This window comes from Streptopelia decaocto, assembly GCF_964273445.1.
Source record: "Streptopelia decaocto genome assembly, chromosome: 1".
Lineage (NCBI taxonomy): Eukaryota > Metazoa > Chordata > Aves > Columbiformes > Columbidae > Streptopelia > Streptopelia decaocto.
Genome location: NC_138663.1, coordinates 66986087 through 67002492, shown reverse-complemented (window position 1 = coordinate 67002492; position 16406 = coordinate 66986087). Strand labels below are relative to the sequence as shown.

Here is a 16406-nt window from a genome sequence, read left to right as displayed (position 1 = left end):
ATGAAGATACATTAGTACCAAAATATATTCTTCTAGCTCTAGAGCAAATTTTTTCACAGCTCAACAAGTAGCTATCATGTGGGCCACAGATATTAAAAATTGAGTCCTCCAGAGTTAATGATGTGTTACATGTACATACATTATGCTTTGCAAAGCTCACTAAACCCTGTAAGCTGCTTCTCTGTGCATGCTATTGGAATTTCTGCAAATGCTAGTGATTAGTTTCAGATAACTGTTGAAGAGGAAATGCAGGAGGGGTTTGGGGCTTGTTGTCCTAAAACTGGACAAAGAGCATTTCATCATTTTGTTTAGAATTTAGTGTGACAATTGTCATGACACACATACACTTCTGCCATATAGTCTTCTAATGACTTCATACAAATATTCAACTATACTGCTATACAGTATAGTGAGATAGTAACTTCCTATTAGAAAGACAAATGTTTGTACTGTAGGAAAGTGAAGGCTTTCACATGTTCCTGTGTCTCAGCATTTGGGCCAGCTGAAATAATGCAACCACTTAATGTCTTCAGATTTGCCTTCCTCTAGCTGTATAGACAAACATAATTGCAGCAAAGCTTTAGAGAATCACTAAAAATTATAGTTTTAAAACATTTAACAACAAGCCTATCTCTTCCGGAAGCTGCTTTCAAAAGACATTTTAGACTATCTAGACAATCTAATATTATTGTCACTGTGTAAATAACAAGGTTTCTGCTATTTGAGTTTACTGTCATGATTTTTGATACCTGAGACTTGCTAATTCTCTGATAAACCATTTCCTTCTTTTAGAGTGAGGTGAGAACCAGTTGGGATGAACTGTTATGTGACTATCTGAAACAATTTAGTAAGGCCCTGCAGAAGTCTTTATTTAACAACACAGGCTCCCAGATAGGAGCACAGGTGTATTTTCCATGCCAAGCTTTGAAAAAATTAATACTTTCTGCAGGAGCTGGTGCATTGGAACTGTCTGGATTTTTAGTGGAAGCACTTTGGTCTCATCCTGAGTAATCTGCTTGCAGCATCTTTAGGTGCACTTTTTTCAGAATGCCTGGAAAAGCAATCCTAATAAAAGATCTATACTTACTGGCATGGGCTTTCCTGGGAGGAAGTATGTTTTAAACACTGAGTGATGCAGCTTTAATTTTTGAATCTGTTCTGGCCTTTGACTTAAATATTTGTATTTTCTTAGATAGTGGTGCCTAATTTTGCACTAAATGCAGGCAACTTATTGTATTATGTGCATTTGGTTGTAAGAAACTGAATTAATTCTGTCCCTTAGCAACAGTAGGCAGATTTTTTTTTTTTTAACAAAGTGAAAGCTTGATTCAGGAAATATCAATAACAGCACAGAATTCCTTGGCCTGTGGTATCTGACACCTATAGGTTACTCTGGAAGTTTGTCTTGCTTCCAGTATTAGATATAATATCTTGTCTCCTTATTAGGTGCCTAAACCTGTACATCAGCCAGCTGCAGAATTTTGCTCTACTTCAACTCTTCCAAAAGATCCAGTATTGAGAAGGGAGAAACTTCAGGATCTGATGATTCAGATACAAGGGACTTACAACTTCATGCAAGTATGTTTGTGGTTTTTTTTTTTCTTTTGTAGCATAAAGCTCCTGTTCCTACTGGGTTAGGGACAACAGTGCTGACAATGCATGTTTGTACTGAATGAATGAATCTAGCTCCATTTAGCTAACAGCAGCTTGTCAACTGAGAATGTTTCATTTGTGTCTAGAGTTTAATTTTTTTTTCTCCTAACTGATCTCTTTTCAAAAGGAGTCCATCCTGGATTTTGATAAAGGTTCACCAAGTGCCATTGGTTCATCCCAACCACCTTCAGTTACTCCAGCAAGTAGTCCTGTAGGTAGGTAATACTGTAAGTGTAAACCATATGTAAGATTTTGCAAACACTAACAGTTTGCTTGGGCTGTGGATAAGTATGCTTGGTGAAGACAGCTTGTCTAATTATAAAGACTATGAGTATCTGATTTAAAAAAAAAAAAAGCAGCAGCTTGAGCCACTTACTTGCTTATTTGTTGCTGGAGGTGGCTTAAGTTGGTCCATCTGCCTGGAAATTTGATGTTTGTATAACCACTGACTGGCGTGTGCATCTGAATCCAGCTGCAGGATTGACATGCTTTATCTTTGTAACAAACTTGTCTAGCTGTAGTATATATAGATGCAAGCCATGAATGAGCTCAGAATAGAGTGGTTATCTAGTTACACTTAGAAAATTAGAACTTTCTACAATGGGCCATGTTAAGAAACTGTCTGGGTGGCTCTTGGGCTATTAAACACAATTAACCAGTCTATTAAATATTTATTTTTTTTAAATCTGGAGGTAAGTATCTCCAGTGTGGTAGAAATATTTTATCATTGAATACCTGTCTTCTTTTACAAAAAAGAAACTGAAGTTTTCGGTTGGGTGTAGTTTACTGATGTGAAGTCTAAATATTTGCAGTGGACACACTAAAAATAGTATGCATCTTCATATACCAAATGTTTTCGAAAAGTAGAACTGCACACTGAAACTATATGTAGTGTTTGAATTCAAATAAAATGTTCCTTAAGACATTATTTTTTTTTTTTTACAGCTTCAAAAGAACAGAAACTGCCAAGTCAGAGTGATTTTCTTCAACAGCCCCTTCAAGTAAGTTGAAATGAGGACTGCCCTGAAGAGGCAGAGCTGTAACTAAGGAGCAGTATGGAGATTATTCACTAGAACAGACTTAGTACTTTGTTTTTTCTTGTTTGTAACAAACTTCATGTAATTTAATAGCTTGCAAGTCTAAGAACATTCAAATGCTGCTTAAAACTGGCTGCTATCCTGCTTGAAAAACAGGAAAAATGTTTGAAATTTCTCAAAGTAAAACAGTATATTGAAGACATGATGAAATAGTTTGAATATTTAACCCACAGATTCAAGTTGTATCTAATAGTTGTGTGCAGGAGAACATGCTGCTTCTTTCCTAGATAGTGCATGTCTTCATCTTTGAGATCCTCACTTATGCCAAAGATAGCATCTCAGGCTTTGGCAGCTATGGTTAAGTGAACCTTAAGTTCACTTAATGTGCTTGCACACCTTGCTGCTTTGGCTTTTAAATAGGTTTCCTAGCCACTAACAATAATACTGAAGAAACTTAGATAAGAAACTGGTCAAAGTGCTTCAGCTCCTGCCTCCTTCTAAGGTTTATTTGGAAGTGACCAGAATGTGAGTTTCAGTGAAACCAACATGTTTAAGATAATCTTTCAAAACCTGATCTCAGTTTTTGTTTCTTGCAAGGCTGCTGCTTCATCCATGACATTACATGGCTCAAATACTTCCCTAGCATCTGCTGATCAGACTCTTTCTGGCCCTGATACTGAAGACTTGGTGACACCAAAGGTAAAGAAAGCACCCTCGGGTTCACTGGCATGTAAAGATCTATGGGATAGCCAGCAGTAACAAAGCTGTGGTGGGGCCTCTCCTGAGTAACTGTACTTGAACAACACACAGGGACAGAATGCAAGTAACAGCAATAGTACAGCCTGCATTCTGGAATACTTCAGAAGATGGTGGGGAAAGTCTGCCTAGCTCTGCATAAATGCAAAGTGAACAGTCTGCCCCTTGAAATGGAAGGGTGTGGGATGAAAAATGCAGGCTAGGAAATATGGTGCCTATTCTTGTGGGAACATATGAAGCAGCAAAATATCTGCTTTGGTTACAGTATAAAATACTCTCATGACAACACAGAGGATGCATAAATTGGGATGGATTTGTCATGAAATAGACTTCTGTGTAAGCTAAAGGATGAAATGTGTTCTCAGAAGCACTACCTGGAGAAATACTGGGAATCTGACTTTGATGTTCAGCCAAGACCTCAATTGGCTTTCTTAACTGTATTTATGTGCAGTTAAATATTCAACTAGCATTCCAATATTGTTTAGAGCTGAAAAGTGTTTCAATTTATGCAGACGACTGTCTTAAAGATCTCTTGCAAAGTTTTGCTGTGTTCAGAAACACAGCTGGCTCTTTCCTGTTGGACTCTTATACAGTGTATGTAGATTATAATAGGGAAATGTACATGCTTTTTAAAATGTTTCTTTTGCTGATGTACATGTTATCAGTATACTGTGCATGTAGCATTTACTCTATTCCTTCTTGTACTATGTAGTTGAATATAAGAGTCTTGACAGGGATATTAAAAGTCTTTCTGCCTCTTGAATCAGTAGTTTTGGCCTGATTCTTGATGCCTTTTTTCATTTCTACAGTGTCATAGGAATTCTTGTGCTGACAAAGATTAAATAAAATTAGTGTTCAGTATGCATCCAGAAGACTTGTGCTGCACTGTAATGTAGAACATATGATTTAGCAGAACGTTCTTGAGTTTTGGTGCAAACTTACTGTTTGGAATTAGTTGCCTGTGCTCAGCATATCTCTAGTCCCTTAGGCTTGTAGTGTGGTGTCTTTCTTTTCCAGTCCTGCTTCTCTTGGAAAGCAGTAGTTAAGCTTTGTTTGGTCCCAGCACAACTGGGGAATATACTCTGTGACAGGGCACTCTCCTGGCATGCACGTGCAGTTCTGTTGGCACCTGTGATGGTAAACGTGGTGAGAATGGGACTGGCAGCCTTTAGCTCTAGGCTGTGTATCTAAGTATGAGTAACTCTTAAACTTAGTGTTACAAGTGTGAGCCAACTATAGAACATGCAGGTTTTGCAATAGCAAACCAAAGTTTGGCTCTGAAGCCTTGTTTGACGGAGTTTATCAGAAGTTTAACATCAGACATGTCTTCCCATTTAATTCAGGTGTGTCACAGACTTTATTGTAAATAACTGCTTGAAGCAACCTACAGTTCTTAAAATTATCTGACTTCACAGGGCTTGTTGTACATCCTCTTGTGTAAGAAGGATAATATAAGTCTGAACCTCTAAAGCTACTTACTTTAAGCTTTTGGTAAAGATGCCTATTTAGTACGATTACTTTGGACCTAATGTTTGTCATGGTCTTTCAAAACCTATTTGTATTATTATGCACTGGTATTTCATAGAACTTTGTGCTTTCTGCAATACTTCTTGTAATAGCAGGTCCATGTATGGCTTCTTCTAGGCATCAGCATCGCTTTCTCAAGAGACTGAGAAATATGCTTCCCAGCCACTGTATCAGACAACTTCACATATTTCTGAGCCACTGATATCTAAAAAGATTGAAATTGCCCAGGTGAGCTCTCACAAATACAGGTAAGGTACATATATGCCTTACATTCCTTTTGACTTCTGATTCATATAAATATTGGTATTTAAAATTAATACTTCCTTTTGCCATCTGCCCAGATGAGACTTAATACTGGTTAATACTTGTCTGCACAACTCAGCATTGTTTCTAATCTGAAACATAATTAAGTTGGGAGGGGAAAAAAATCAACCCCCCTAAACTTCCTGAGTTCCTTTAGAAAAGAGAAGTCACTTTTAATATCAGCCAGAGAATAATCTTCCAATAAACGGAACATAAGGCATTCTGTGTTTCCTTAGTGGTGGGGGAAAAATACCTAAAGTCTCTTGATTGCAAAATTATTACAATGAGTGGTATGTATAGTAGCTCATAGGCACATTTCACTTAATCAGCAGAGACTGCAATAGAAGTACTGTTTGCTGAGAATGCACAGCAAGATTTGAAATTGTAAGCAAAAGCTCTTTTGTAGCTCTACTATGTCCAAATGTCATCCTGTAGAAACTGCTGACTTCTATCAGTCTAGGCTTTAGAACAAATTAACTGCTTCTGTTACTGCCTGACAACTATCAAGTGACCTTTCATTACATTTGTTCTTCCCTCAGGCAACTGTTCCCCTCTCAAGCGAACCGCAGTCACCATTGCCTACTTCAAGCACCTCTATGTCCCCAGTACCACCAGCGCAAAGCTTTCAGTCTCCTCCAGCAACTAGCAGTTCTGTCACAATAACAGCAGCTCCCTTCCAGGCTATGCAGACTGTAAGTATGCAAACTGAGGCTACAGAAGAATAATTGACAATAATGCTAATAACTTAGTCCTAATAATGAGGGACTGGCTCCCCTTGATGTAGTACAGAACTTGATAGATCACTTTGTTTTATTGTTAAAAATCTGTATTAGACATCTGCTTCTCCAGTGCCTTTAGAACTTAGAGATCATCTAAGAATAGAGAACCTGTGTGGTTTTTTTCTCTGTAGTCCAAAAAAATCTAATGTTGGGTTACTTTAATAGTCTTAAAAAACTAAGAGGGAGAAGTCAGACCTTTAATCAACAGATTTATAGCTGTGCCCAAAGTTAAAGTTGACTATACTTAAACTGTTCTTGTGCATAAATTTCAAATAATAAAGGCTGCAGAGGAGAGGGGGAATCCTGAAGCATATAGCTGTCAGGACTAAAAGCTTTCTGAAGACTGAACCTGTCTTGCTGCTTTTTAGACCATTTGCTTTAGTGGGATAAAACTCAGTCAATGCAATCCACTGGAATAATGAAAAATGTCCTTGATAAAGATTGGTGTAGCTCATTATCCTAGCATGTGAACAAGTAGTCAGTATAGATGTCTAGGGAACAGTCAACACAGACTGAGTAGTGTTTCTTGCAAGTAGATAGTATTTCTTCAGATTATACATCATTACTAATGTTTTCTAACATTACTACTGTCTAGTAATCTGCAGTAAAGCTTAGAGGGACTTGGAGGAAGGGTGCCCATTTAGTTGCTAATGTTCCCTTCCCTGTAATTGGGCTTATCTACTCCTTTGCCTTCTTCAGAAGATGCTAGAAACCTTAATGTTCTTGCTCAAAAGCAAGTTTAGAGGTCATTTAAGATTCTCTAAAGGCATTCTCAATTCTAACAAATGTATTGGTGCAGTTCCAGAACTTGCAGGACAATCTACATCTTGCAGTATTGAGAGAGGTGGTAGGATTTGGTGGAAGAAGGTAGCTAATAGCCTTTCAGAGCACAGGAAGTAATGACTAAAACATCTAGGATATTCTGGTGTGGACTGTAGTGAATCACTACTGTGACTTTCTCATTGGTTTTCTGTACTAGTAGAAGAGGTTCAAGTAGAACCTGCCTCAGAAGTATGGAATTTTGATATACACTATAAGTAAGACAGGGAGGTGTTAGTTTTGTTTTTTTTTTCTAAGCCAGATCTATTTAAATTATGCTAAGTGGCTGGGTGTTGCCTTTTTATGGAAGTGGGGAAATAACAGCATGCTATGATTAAGGAACCCATAGTCTTTCTGGGGATCCAGTCTGTAAGAAAAGCAATTGGTCATGATGTAAGTGTGGAGCCTTGGTCTTGGTGACTGTGCTAGGAGTGCTTTTGGCCAAAATAGTATAACTGGAAATTCACTTGAATTAATGCTGTGGCATTTTCAGAGATGTTAAACATTAAAGATATCTTTTGGAATTTTGGGGTCAAACTGGCAAACATCTGTCACTATGTTGTTAGGATGTTAATTCCTCCTGTAGTGGTGGCAGTCTTTAACTTCATGGTGTGGGGTTTGTGGTTTTGTGGTTTTTTTGTTTCGTGTTTTGTTTTTTTTTTTTTTTTTCCTCTACATTGTTTAGATCTCATTGCTGCCAGGAAATCACAGCCATTGGATTTCAGTAGATAGCCAGGAGCCAGAGTTTCTTGCCAGAGAGGAGAGTACAGAGACATAATGGAAGTCTCTAATTGCATGTCCTCAGATTTCTGAACACCCTGTTGCTGCCATTGTGATTATGGGAACTTAAAGTCTGATCCTACCTGTAGCTGAAGTACTTGGACTAGAATTCCACCTTGTAACCCTTACTGGAAGGAAAAAGTAGACAATTTGCTACAAATAGTCCAAGATACGGCTGTTGACAGCCTGACTGCACAGCATCTTCAAATTGCTTTCTGGTGTATCAGAACCAGAATTTGTTATTTTATAATGGTTCAAGTTGTATACTCAATACCTCAGTATCATGAGGGGGTTCTGGGCTGGCTCCCTGTTAGAGGAAGCACTTGGCTTCTTGACCCTATAAAAAGTGTTCATTTCCCATTTAACTATAGAGGCTTCTGCAAATGACAAGAACTGTGAAGCTGTTCCTTGCATCTAGCTGTAGTTTGTATTGCCTGGTCTGACTTCAGTTTATAATCTTGGAAAATGTTTAGATATCTCTAGACTCAGTACTGCTGACAGCTCTTCATATGAAATTTAGAACCTTCTACTCAAAATAGACTTTTCCTATTTGATCTTGATACTAGTTGTCACTTGACAGCATTAGTTCTGGTAGTCTGGTTTATTGGCTATAAAACAATAGTCACCGGAGTGACTGAACTCTGGTTGATTAGATCTAACAGTAATATATGTGTACCACCCTCCTGCGCAGGCTGTAACATAATTGTATTATAAGACTGGGTTATTTAGGCTACATGTTTACGCTGAGGGAACTTAAAACAAGAATATGGAAGTTGAGGTTTGATTTTTTTTTTCATAGAGGTGAAGGCTGTCTAATATGGTACTTATCTGAGTGGATAGTAGAGTTGCACCAGGTTTCAAGATGGGTATAAAGACCTCAGTTCTTCTCAAACATGAATATATCATCTGAGCATAGGCTGTCCTAGCTTCAGGTCAAAAGCTGTAGGACAAGTACTCAATGAATCAATGCAAGAGTCAACTTCCCATAGAAGCAAAATAACTTACTGTATGGTAGCTGTTCTTCTGATCAAACATGGTAGCTATGATCAGTCAAGCTCCATTTCTTGGGTAGCAGCTATGTAAATATTAAGTTCTAGATGCTTACCGAGAAGGAAAAATCTAGGTTGAAATACAATGTTCTTGATCCTTTCTAAGAAGCAGTTGACGTTCTAAAAACTGGTCTTGGCAGATGGATTTAAACCACAGCATAGCAGGGTGGTGGCATCAGGCAAAGACTTTATCTAGTAGCGTTAAGTGCTTGTCTTGAAATATGTTGTAGGTATTTAAAGTGAATGCACCACTGCCTCCACGTAAAGACCAGGAGATTAAAGAGGATTCTTCATATTCAGCAGGATATAACCAGAGTTTCTCTACAGCAAGTACACAAACTCCTCCTCAATGCCAGTTGCAGTCTTCTCATGTTTCAGAACAAACTTCTCTTTCACAAGAATCTCTGTCTTCAGGTGAGAACTGAACTTGTTTCTGTTTTTCAAGCAGTCTTTAAAGTTCTTCAGGTTATAACAGTATTTTAATTCATTAATGTGAGTATATTAAGGTTCTTCAAAGTGAAATTCTGAACTGCTTATGTAGCACCTGTTAACATTATGGTTATATCAACTCTAGCTAATGGTATGTAAACTTGATTTCAAAGCTGCTAGCAGGATGATGGGCTGCTTCAAACTAGTTTCTATACTAGTTGTATGGACAGTGACATCTAAAGGCCTGATAAAAATAATTTCTCACCTATGAAGCTCAAGTATGCAGTGATACTTGTGAGAGTCAAACCAGTGTTTGCTCAAAATTGAAGCAGTGATGAAATACTGCATTTGGAACCATTTATTTTTGTCTCTGGTAGTAGATACTAGTGTTGTCTATAGTGCTGGGAGTTTCAGGATGCTAAATAAGAAACTCTGTTTAAGCTTTCAGTGCTGAAGTGAATTACTCAAAGTGATAAGTATTTTATGCCACTGTACAAGACTAAAATGTGTTATCTGAGAGCTGTTTAGGATTTAGAATATTCTCGTTTTAAGAATGCTGGTATTTTTCCTTTGAACTTACAGTTTACAATACAATTACTGTAAGACACATGGCTGATCTTGACTGTACTAGTACTTGCCAAAATCTTCATAGAAATTACACCTTGTTATATTAGACAACCATTCTAGATGTTACTGACAGGTCATATCTGTCTCACCTATTTAATATTCCAGCTGTATCTTGTGATGTTGAAGTTCTAACTTTCTGTGGCAGAGATCCATGTTGTTCCTAATTAGGCCCCAAATTTGTCACTTGTTTGTTACCTAGGAAGGCTTGTTTCCTAACTAGGTGGCTTGTCACAAGTTCTTGTAATTCAGTGAGATATTGAGAATCAGCTGAGCTGCAGCGAACTGTTCATGTGCTTTTGGCCTAAAGCAGGTGCAAGCTCACAATGGCCTACTCTGCAGCAAAATGTAATCGTCCTTCTGTTTATATAGCTCTGACTTCTTACCAATGCTGATTTTATTAGCTGCTTGAGTGAGCACCTGACCTGAAGATTACTAAGCTTCTGATAAGTGGGATCATGAGCTGCCTTGTTCAACACAAAACTAACCTGCTTGACATTCAGCTACTGCACCAGGTGAATCTATATAGCTGACACTATGAAACTGAAATGAGACTAGCCCCTAAATTTGCTTGAAACAGGTTCCAGGGTGAAAGGAAGCTGGCAGCTAGGAAACAGGATTTATAAGACTAATCAAGTGACTCAAGGTCACTTAAAATTACTGTCTTTCTGCCAGAGGACTCTTCTTAGAAATTATAGTAGAAGCAGATTGCTACTGTATGAAGTCAGTGAGACACATGAAGAATGAATACAAATAAGAATATAAGTATAGCAGTGAGGAAAGCATGTTTAGCTTGAATGCTCATTCTCACTGAGACTACAGGTTATCAGCCTTTTATACATGTTATTTTTTTGATGGAACATCATGATTTTTAATTGATCTTGTGCAGTGGCTCTGCCCAGACTTGAGAAAGGGGTTTGGACTGTCACTCTGGATCAGTTTCAAGCTTTTTTGATTGATATAAAAGTATGGTTTATATCCATGTGTGGAAATGTATTCATGGTTGCAAGGTCTGTATGTAAAGCTGACCACTCAGCCACCCTGTGAGTGAAAAGCATTCTTGAATACCTGTTGCTTGGGGCAAACCTGCCTAATGACATGTGGTAGGAATGCCTGCTGAAGAGACCAAACCCAAATATATAGCTTTCCAGTTGTCTTATTGCTATCCAGGCAAGACAGAGTTTGTTTCATTTCAAAGGATTTTAACACTGAGGTAATCTGGTTTATTACACAGACCACTGAGGTCTTGCTTGTAGAATAGTGTTGGTTCTAAATGAATACTCTTAATCAGGTGTTACTTTATTTTATTCTAGCTTAGTTATATTCTTCACACTGTTAGCAAGCTTGCTGTCACCTACACAACTGGATCCTGTTGAATGCATTAGAGGCTTCCACTGAGCTTGAGCTGTCTACAATATACTTTAACAAGCATCAAGCTCTACAGAACAAAGGGGAGGATCCCCATCCTATTTGAAGTAGTGAAGTGGCACAAGAACAGGGTATTCAGAGCAGCCTAATCAGTCTCTGAACTTCTTCCCTTCTAGGTGTGGTAACTTACAGTTACAAAAGTTTTGAATTAATCTATACCTTCTCTTTTTAAGGAGTGAATTATCAACCTGATGGAGCAGTTCCTGTTAGCAATGGTAGCCTTGCCTTTTATCCAGCACAGACTAATGTTATTCCCAGACCCTCTCAGCCTTACCTTAACAGTCGTGGGTCTGTCAGAGGATCTGCTAGAGGTGGAAGGTCACTTGCTAATTCATATCGTTCCCCTGGTGGGTACAAAGGTATGTCTGTATTTACTGCCACCTTAAAAAAACAAACTGAAAAACCTGCTAATAAAGTAACACTAGAACATGATTTAACATGGTATTAATTTTAGGTTCTATATGTGAAACTTCTTAAAACAAGACTTCAAGAGCAATGTGAAGAGAATGGGGTCTTCTGTTGTGGAATTTAAGCAAGTTCATTCTGATTTTTTTTTGTAGTCCCTGTACTTTAGGTGTCAGGTGAACTGACAGAGCAATTTCATAGCCTTTTTAATTATAAAAGTAGAAAATTTCTCTAGTGGGTTATTAGATTACTTAATTACATTGACTTTTCTGCTTGCTATTTCATTTACCATTCTGAACTTTTAACCCCTTTATTCTTTCTCTTGGCATCTGTCTTGCTAACATTCTGGGCAGGTGTTTTTCTCATCAGATGTCACTTGTAGTATTTGCTCAAAACAAGATACGCTTTGCTTAGTGTTGTTGCCTTTAATATTACCAGGAGAAACTGGGATGGGGAGATGCTCCCAATAGTGGGGAGCCTTTCTGGATTAATAACAAACTGAAGAGTTTTAAGAGGAGGATTGTTTGGTCTGTATAAATCAATTACTATTTTGTTGCTACCTCAAGTACTACAGAAAGTTTCAGCTGACTTTAAGTAGATACTAACTTAAGCTGTGGCCTGTTCCCCTTTGAAATGGAAGGGTCCTTAGTCTGTTTCAGTTATTGGGTTGAGCCTGCTCAATACCTTGTAGGAATGTGTACCAGACAGTGAGTTGTGTGGTTCTAACCTAACAGCTAACTTAACAGTTAAGGGTTTGGTAGTGCCTGGTACTAAATTGCTTGCAGCTCCTCTTTGGTATTTAGTCTAATAGCTAAAGGGGCTAAATATTATAGTAGCACCTAAGTGTACAACAGTAATAGCAAAAATTAAAAAGTACTAATTCTATGTTAAATTCTGTCTCTGGATCTAGCAAGTTATTCAGATGTTCCTTGAAGTCCCATTAGTATCAAACAGGCAGTTTTAAAATTCTGATGCTAATACTTTCAAACATGTAATTTTGATACATTTACAGTGGGTAGTTCTGAGTAGCTCATCAAGTGCATTCTTTATAGTAGTGAGACTCTGCTACAAATTCTGAAATAAGGAATAGATGTGTAATTGCATAACTTAACAGACATAGTTGCCAAAAGGAGCTCTAGTTGTATTCTGGACTTGTGCTGTAAAACAATGAATGACACTGATTATTCAATCAACCTTATTTGAACAGGTTTTGATGCTTACAGAGGCTCACCTTCAATAACTAATGGCAGCTATGGCCAGCTGCAGTTCCCTGGTAGAGATTATACTGGAATGTCTTATACTCAAAGGGTGAGTATTGACTTTGTTTAAAGTAGCCTTTTGAGCACTGTATGGGAGGTAAGTCTAATACTGTAGCTTTTCATTATTGTAACAGGTGAACTATTCCTTACAAATCATAGGTTACTTCTGTTTCCTAGACAAAACCCTTTTTTTGGAATAGTAGACAGCAGCTGAAATAGGAAGTTGGTTCAGACAGGTAACATCTCTGTACGACAGGTGGATTTTAGTCTGAAGGGAATCTCCAAAATGCAAACAGATGGCAAATAGGATGTGGTATAATGAGTCTGTTTTACTGTGAAGTTTAAAGTTGGTAATCAGTGCCTCTGTAGTATAAAAGAATGAACTCTTAAAGGGACTGACTGAGAATGTGGTCAGGCAAAAAAAAAAAAAACAAACAACAAACAAAACAACATGTAAAAAAGCAAAGGCTTCTGGTAGGAGGAGGGTCTTCAGCTTTGAAATTAAGTGTATTCTCCTGTACAGATTCAGACTTCTAGCAGACCTGAGAGTTAAGATATTGCTCAGTGAACTGAACTGAGTGTATACTTCAGAAGCGAACTTGTTAGAACTGGCATTGAAATAGCACTCTTTTACAAGGTTTATAAAATTAATTTTTCCATAAATAAGGCTGTTTATCTGCATGTTAATTCTGAACTCGCTAATTGTTTATGCTAGACCTTGAATTAATTGTGCAAATGAAAAAATACTGTATTTGTTAGCCACACTTGTTTTCAGATTTCCTTATAGTCATTTTAGTAATACTTCTGTTCTCTTTTAGGACGTTAATTACCAGCAGTGCTATAAACGAGGTGGGATAACCAGTGGTCCTCGAGCAAATTCAAGAGGTAAGGCTGCCCTAAGTTTCCCAGTCATACTTATGTGCATGTGCACAGCAGATGCTGAAATAGTGTTATTGTGAATAGTGAGGAAAACAATGTACTATCATTGTTCAAACAGATCAAGCTTGCTATAAATTAACTAAGCTAGATGGAAGCTTAAGTACTGTTCTTAGTTTTGCATAGCAGCAGATTTAATTTCACTATTCTCAGTTTATCTTCCCATGTTGCAATTCTGACACAATGGTACCTTATTAAGCTTCCTTCACAAATAAACTGACTAGGAAAACACACACAGGGTGGTTCTGATGTTGCGTTTGGCATCTTAATTGCATGATTCTGGGTAAGCTATCATATCTTAAAAAATTTGTAAGAACTTATTCTATTAAAATAGTTTGTTTGGAAATGCAGCTTTAATTCCATGCTGTGGTACAAAAACTAAAATACACAAGACTAGCTGTTTCAATCCAAGCATGAACAGCATGTGTTTTGAAAAGTTGTGAACAAGATTTTTTTTTTAATCCTACTGTATGTGCTGGAAAAAGCTGGACTCATAGTGCTATAGGTGAAAAGTTACATGAATAGAAATGATGGATCACTACAAAAAATAAAGGGAAATTATGGCATATGGAAATTTTTTATATAAAGCAGGTCTTCCCTCAGTCTGAGGGAGGACTAGACACACTTCAGAAGATGAGAATTAGAAGAAATTGTGGTGAGTCAACTGTTGAGAAAAGTGCTTGTTAGCATTAAGATATCATAGCAGTGTTACTTCATTTAATTGGTTATCTTAAGGTGTTGCTTTCCAGTAGAAATGACAATGGCTTGCAGCTTGAGGGTGGCTGCTTTAAATTTCTCATATCTATTAATGTTCTCATTCTAGACTCCTTGTATATTTGGAAAGATAAATAGCTTCATTTGGGGAAGTAGGGTGTGGAGAATGCTTAAAAGCAATTCTGGTTCTTCAGACTTAAAATATTTTAGCACTGTAAGTTGATATGACCTAAGGAAAGAACTCCAGAAGAACAGTATTGAAAGAACTTGAAATGAAATTTCAGGTCTTGAAGATGACTAAATAACTAGTTAGTTCTTGATAATTTTTGCCCTTTTTTTGGCTTTTTTTAGAAATTACATTTTTATTTCTGCTCAAAAGTTAGCATATGTTTTTTAATGATAATGTATATGGCAATACTAAAGCTAAAACTAATGCAAGCTACTGCTTTCTTCTACTTAAAAGCAGGAGTAGTTAAATTATGGTGCATCTTGCTGAACGCAAGTGTGATGAATGTAAACCAGCTTTGAAGTGCTGTTCTCACTAGGATACTTTAACTTCCTGTAGCTAAAAGTCAAATCTGTTGCAAAGCCCATACAGTTGCTGCTTAAGATGATGCCCACAGGTTTAAGGGTATCATTCTGTTATAATACTTATTTATCATTGCTAATGATCTTTAACAGCAGGGTGGAGTGATTCCTCTCAGGTGAGCAGTCCAGAACGAGACAATGAAACCTTCAACAGTGGGGACTCTGGACAGGGAGACTCCCGCAGCATCACCCCTGTTGATATGCCAGTGACGAGTCAAGCTGCTGCCATACTACCAGTGCATGTCTACCCCCTCCCACAGCAGATGAGAGTTGCCTTCTCTGCTGCCAGAACATCCAACCTGGCTCCTGGAACTCTAGACCAGCCAATTGTGTTTGATCTGTTGCTCAACAATCTTGGAGAAACTTTTGATATCCAGCTTGGTAGGTTCAACTGTCCAGTGAATGGTACATATGTCTTCATCTTCCACATGCTGAAACTGGCTGTAAATGTTCCCCTGTATGTGAATCTCATGAAGAATGAGGAGGTCCTGGTGTCAGCATATGCAAATGATGGGGCTCCTGATCATGAAACAGCCAGTAACCATGCGGTCCTGCAGCTGTTCCAGGGAGATCAGATCTGGTTGCGTCTGCATCGGGGAGCCATCTATGGAAGCAGCTGGAAATACTCCACCTTTTCGGGATACCTCCTTTATCAGGACTAAAAAATCCAGTGCAATGTTTACAAAAGAGCTGCTCCAAACACCTTGGTGGAGGGGGGTGGGACTAGCTTTGCACTTACTACTGACTTTATAGAAGATATGTGGTTCCTTTATTGGGGGAAATGATGGTCCTGTTGTGCAAGGTGAAATCATGGAGTTGGGGTACTGAATCAGCACTAATTTGGCACTTTATCAGTTGTGATGTAGCCTTGCTAGTAAAGCTGTGAATGTATATTGTTTGCACTTACCCTAAACTGTATTAATGTCCAGCTTACTACACTATTGATTGCCTCGAGTATGGGCTATTCACAATGCCTTGTTGTGCCTCAATAAAACAAGTTAATATGCATTTTAGTATTAATCTTGCCAGTGGTCTTTATTTTCAAAATATATCAGAGCTTATTCCTGATGGAGGGTGTACATGCATGCTATTATGTAGACTTGTCTTCAGCTTTCAGTGATTCAGGGTAAACTGTAGATTAAATGGGATTACTTGTTTACTTAGTTTTTGCTTGGGATTACTTGTTTACTTAGTTTTTGCTTGATGACATTCTCAAGAGTGTTCGATTGATCAAAAGGTTTAAAGGGTTATATACCTACTTCCTTTTTAACTGAAAGTCAAAATTAAAGTGAAATGCTGTAGACTTTGTTAGGACTACTT

The 16406-nt window shown here is 37.8% G+C and overlaps 1 protein-coding gene across 1 annotated transcript in view; it reads left to right on the top strand.

Annotated features, from left to right (window-relative positions):
• Window positions 1-16099, top strand: part of CAPRIN2 (caprin family member 2) — a 34293-nt gene extending 18194 nt beyond the window's left edge. The window contains exons 9-19 of the mRNA XM_082066687.1: window positions 1447-1578; window positions 1781-1868; window positions 2599-2654; window positions 3288-3389; window positions 5091-5201; window positions 5816-5968; window positions 8934-9117; window positions 11358-11543; window positions 12797-12897; window positions 13667-13733; window positions 15180-16099. Coding sequence (XP_081922813.1) covers window positions 1447-1578; window positions 1781-1868; window positions 2599-2654; window positions 3288-3389; window positions 5091-5201; window positions 5816-5968; window positions 8934-9117; window positions 11358-11543; window positions 12797-12897; window positions 13667-13733; window positions 15180-15748 — 1749 coding nt within the window. The 3' untranslated portion in view covers window positions 15749-16099. The remainder of the gene's footprint in view (window positions 1-1446; window positions 1579-1780; window positions 1869-2598; window positions 2655-3287; window positions 3390-5090; window positions 5202-5815; window positions 5969-8933; window positions 9118-11357; window positions 11544-12796; window positions 12898-13666; window positions 13734-15179) is intronic.
• The last annotated feature ends 307 nt before the right edge of the window (window positions 16100-16406 follow it).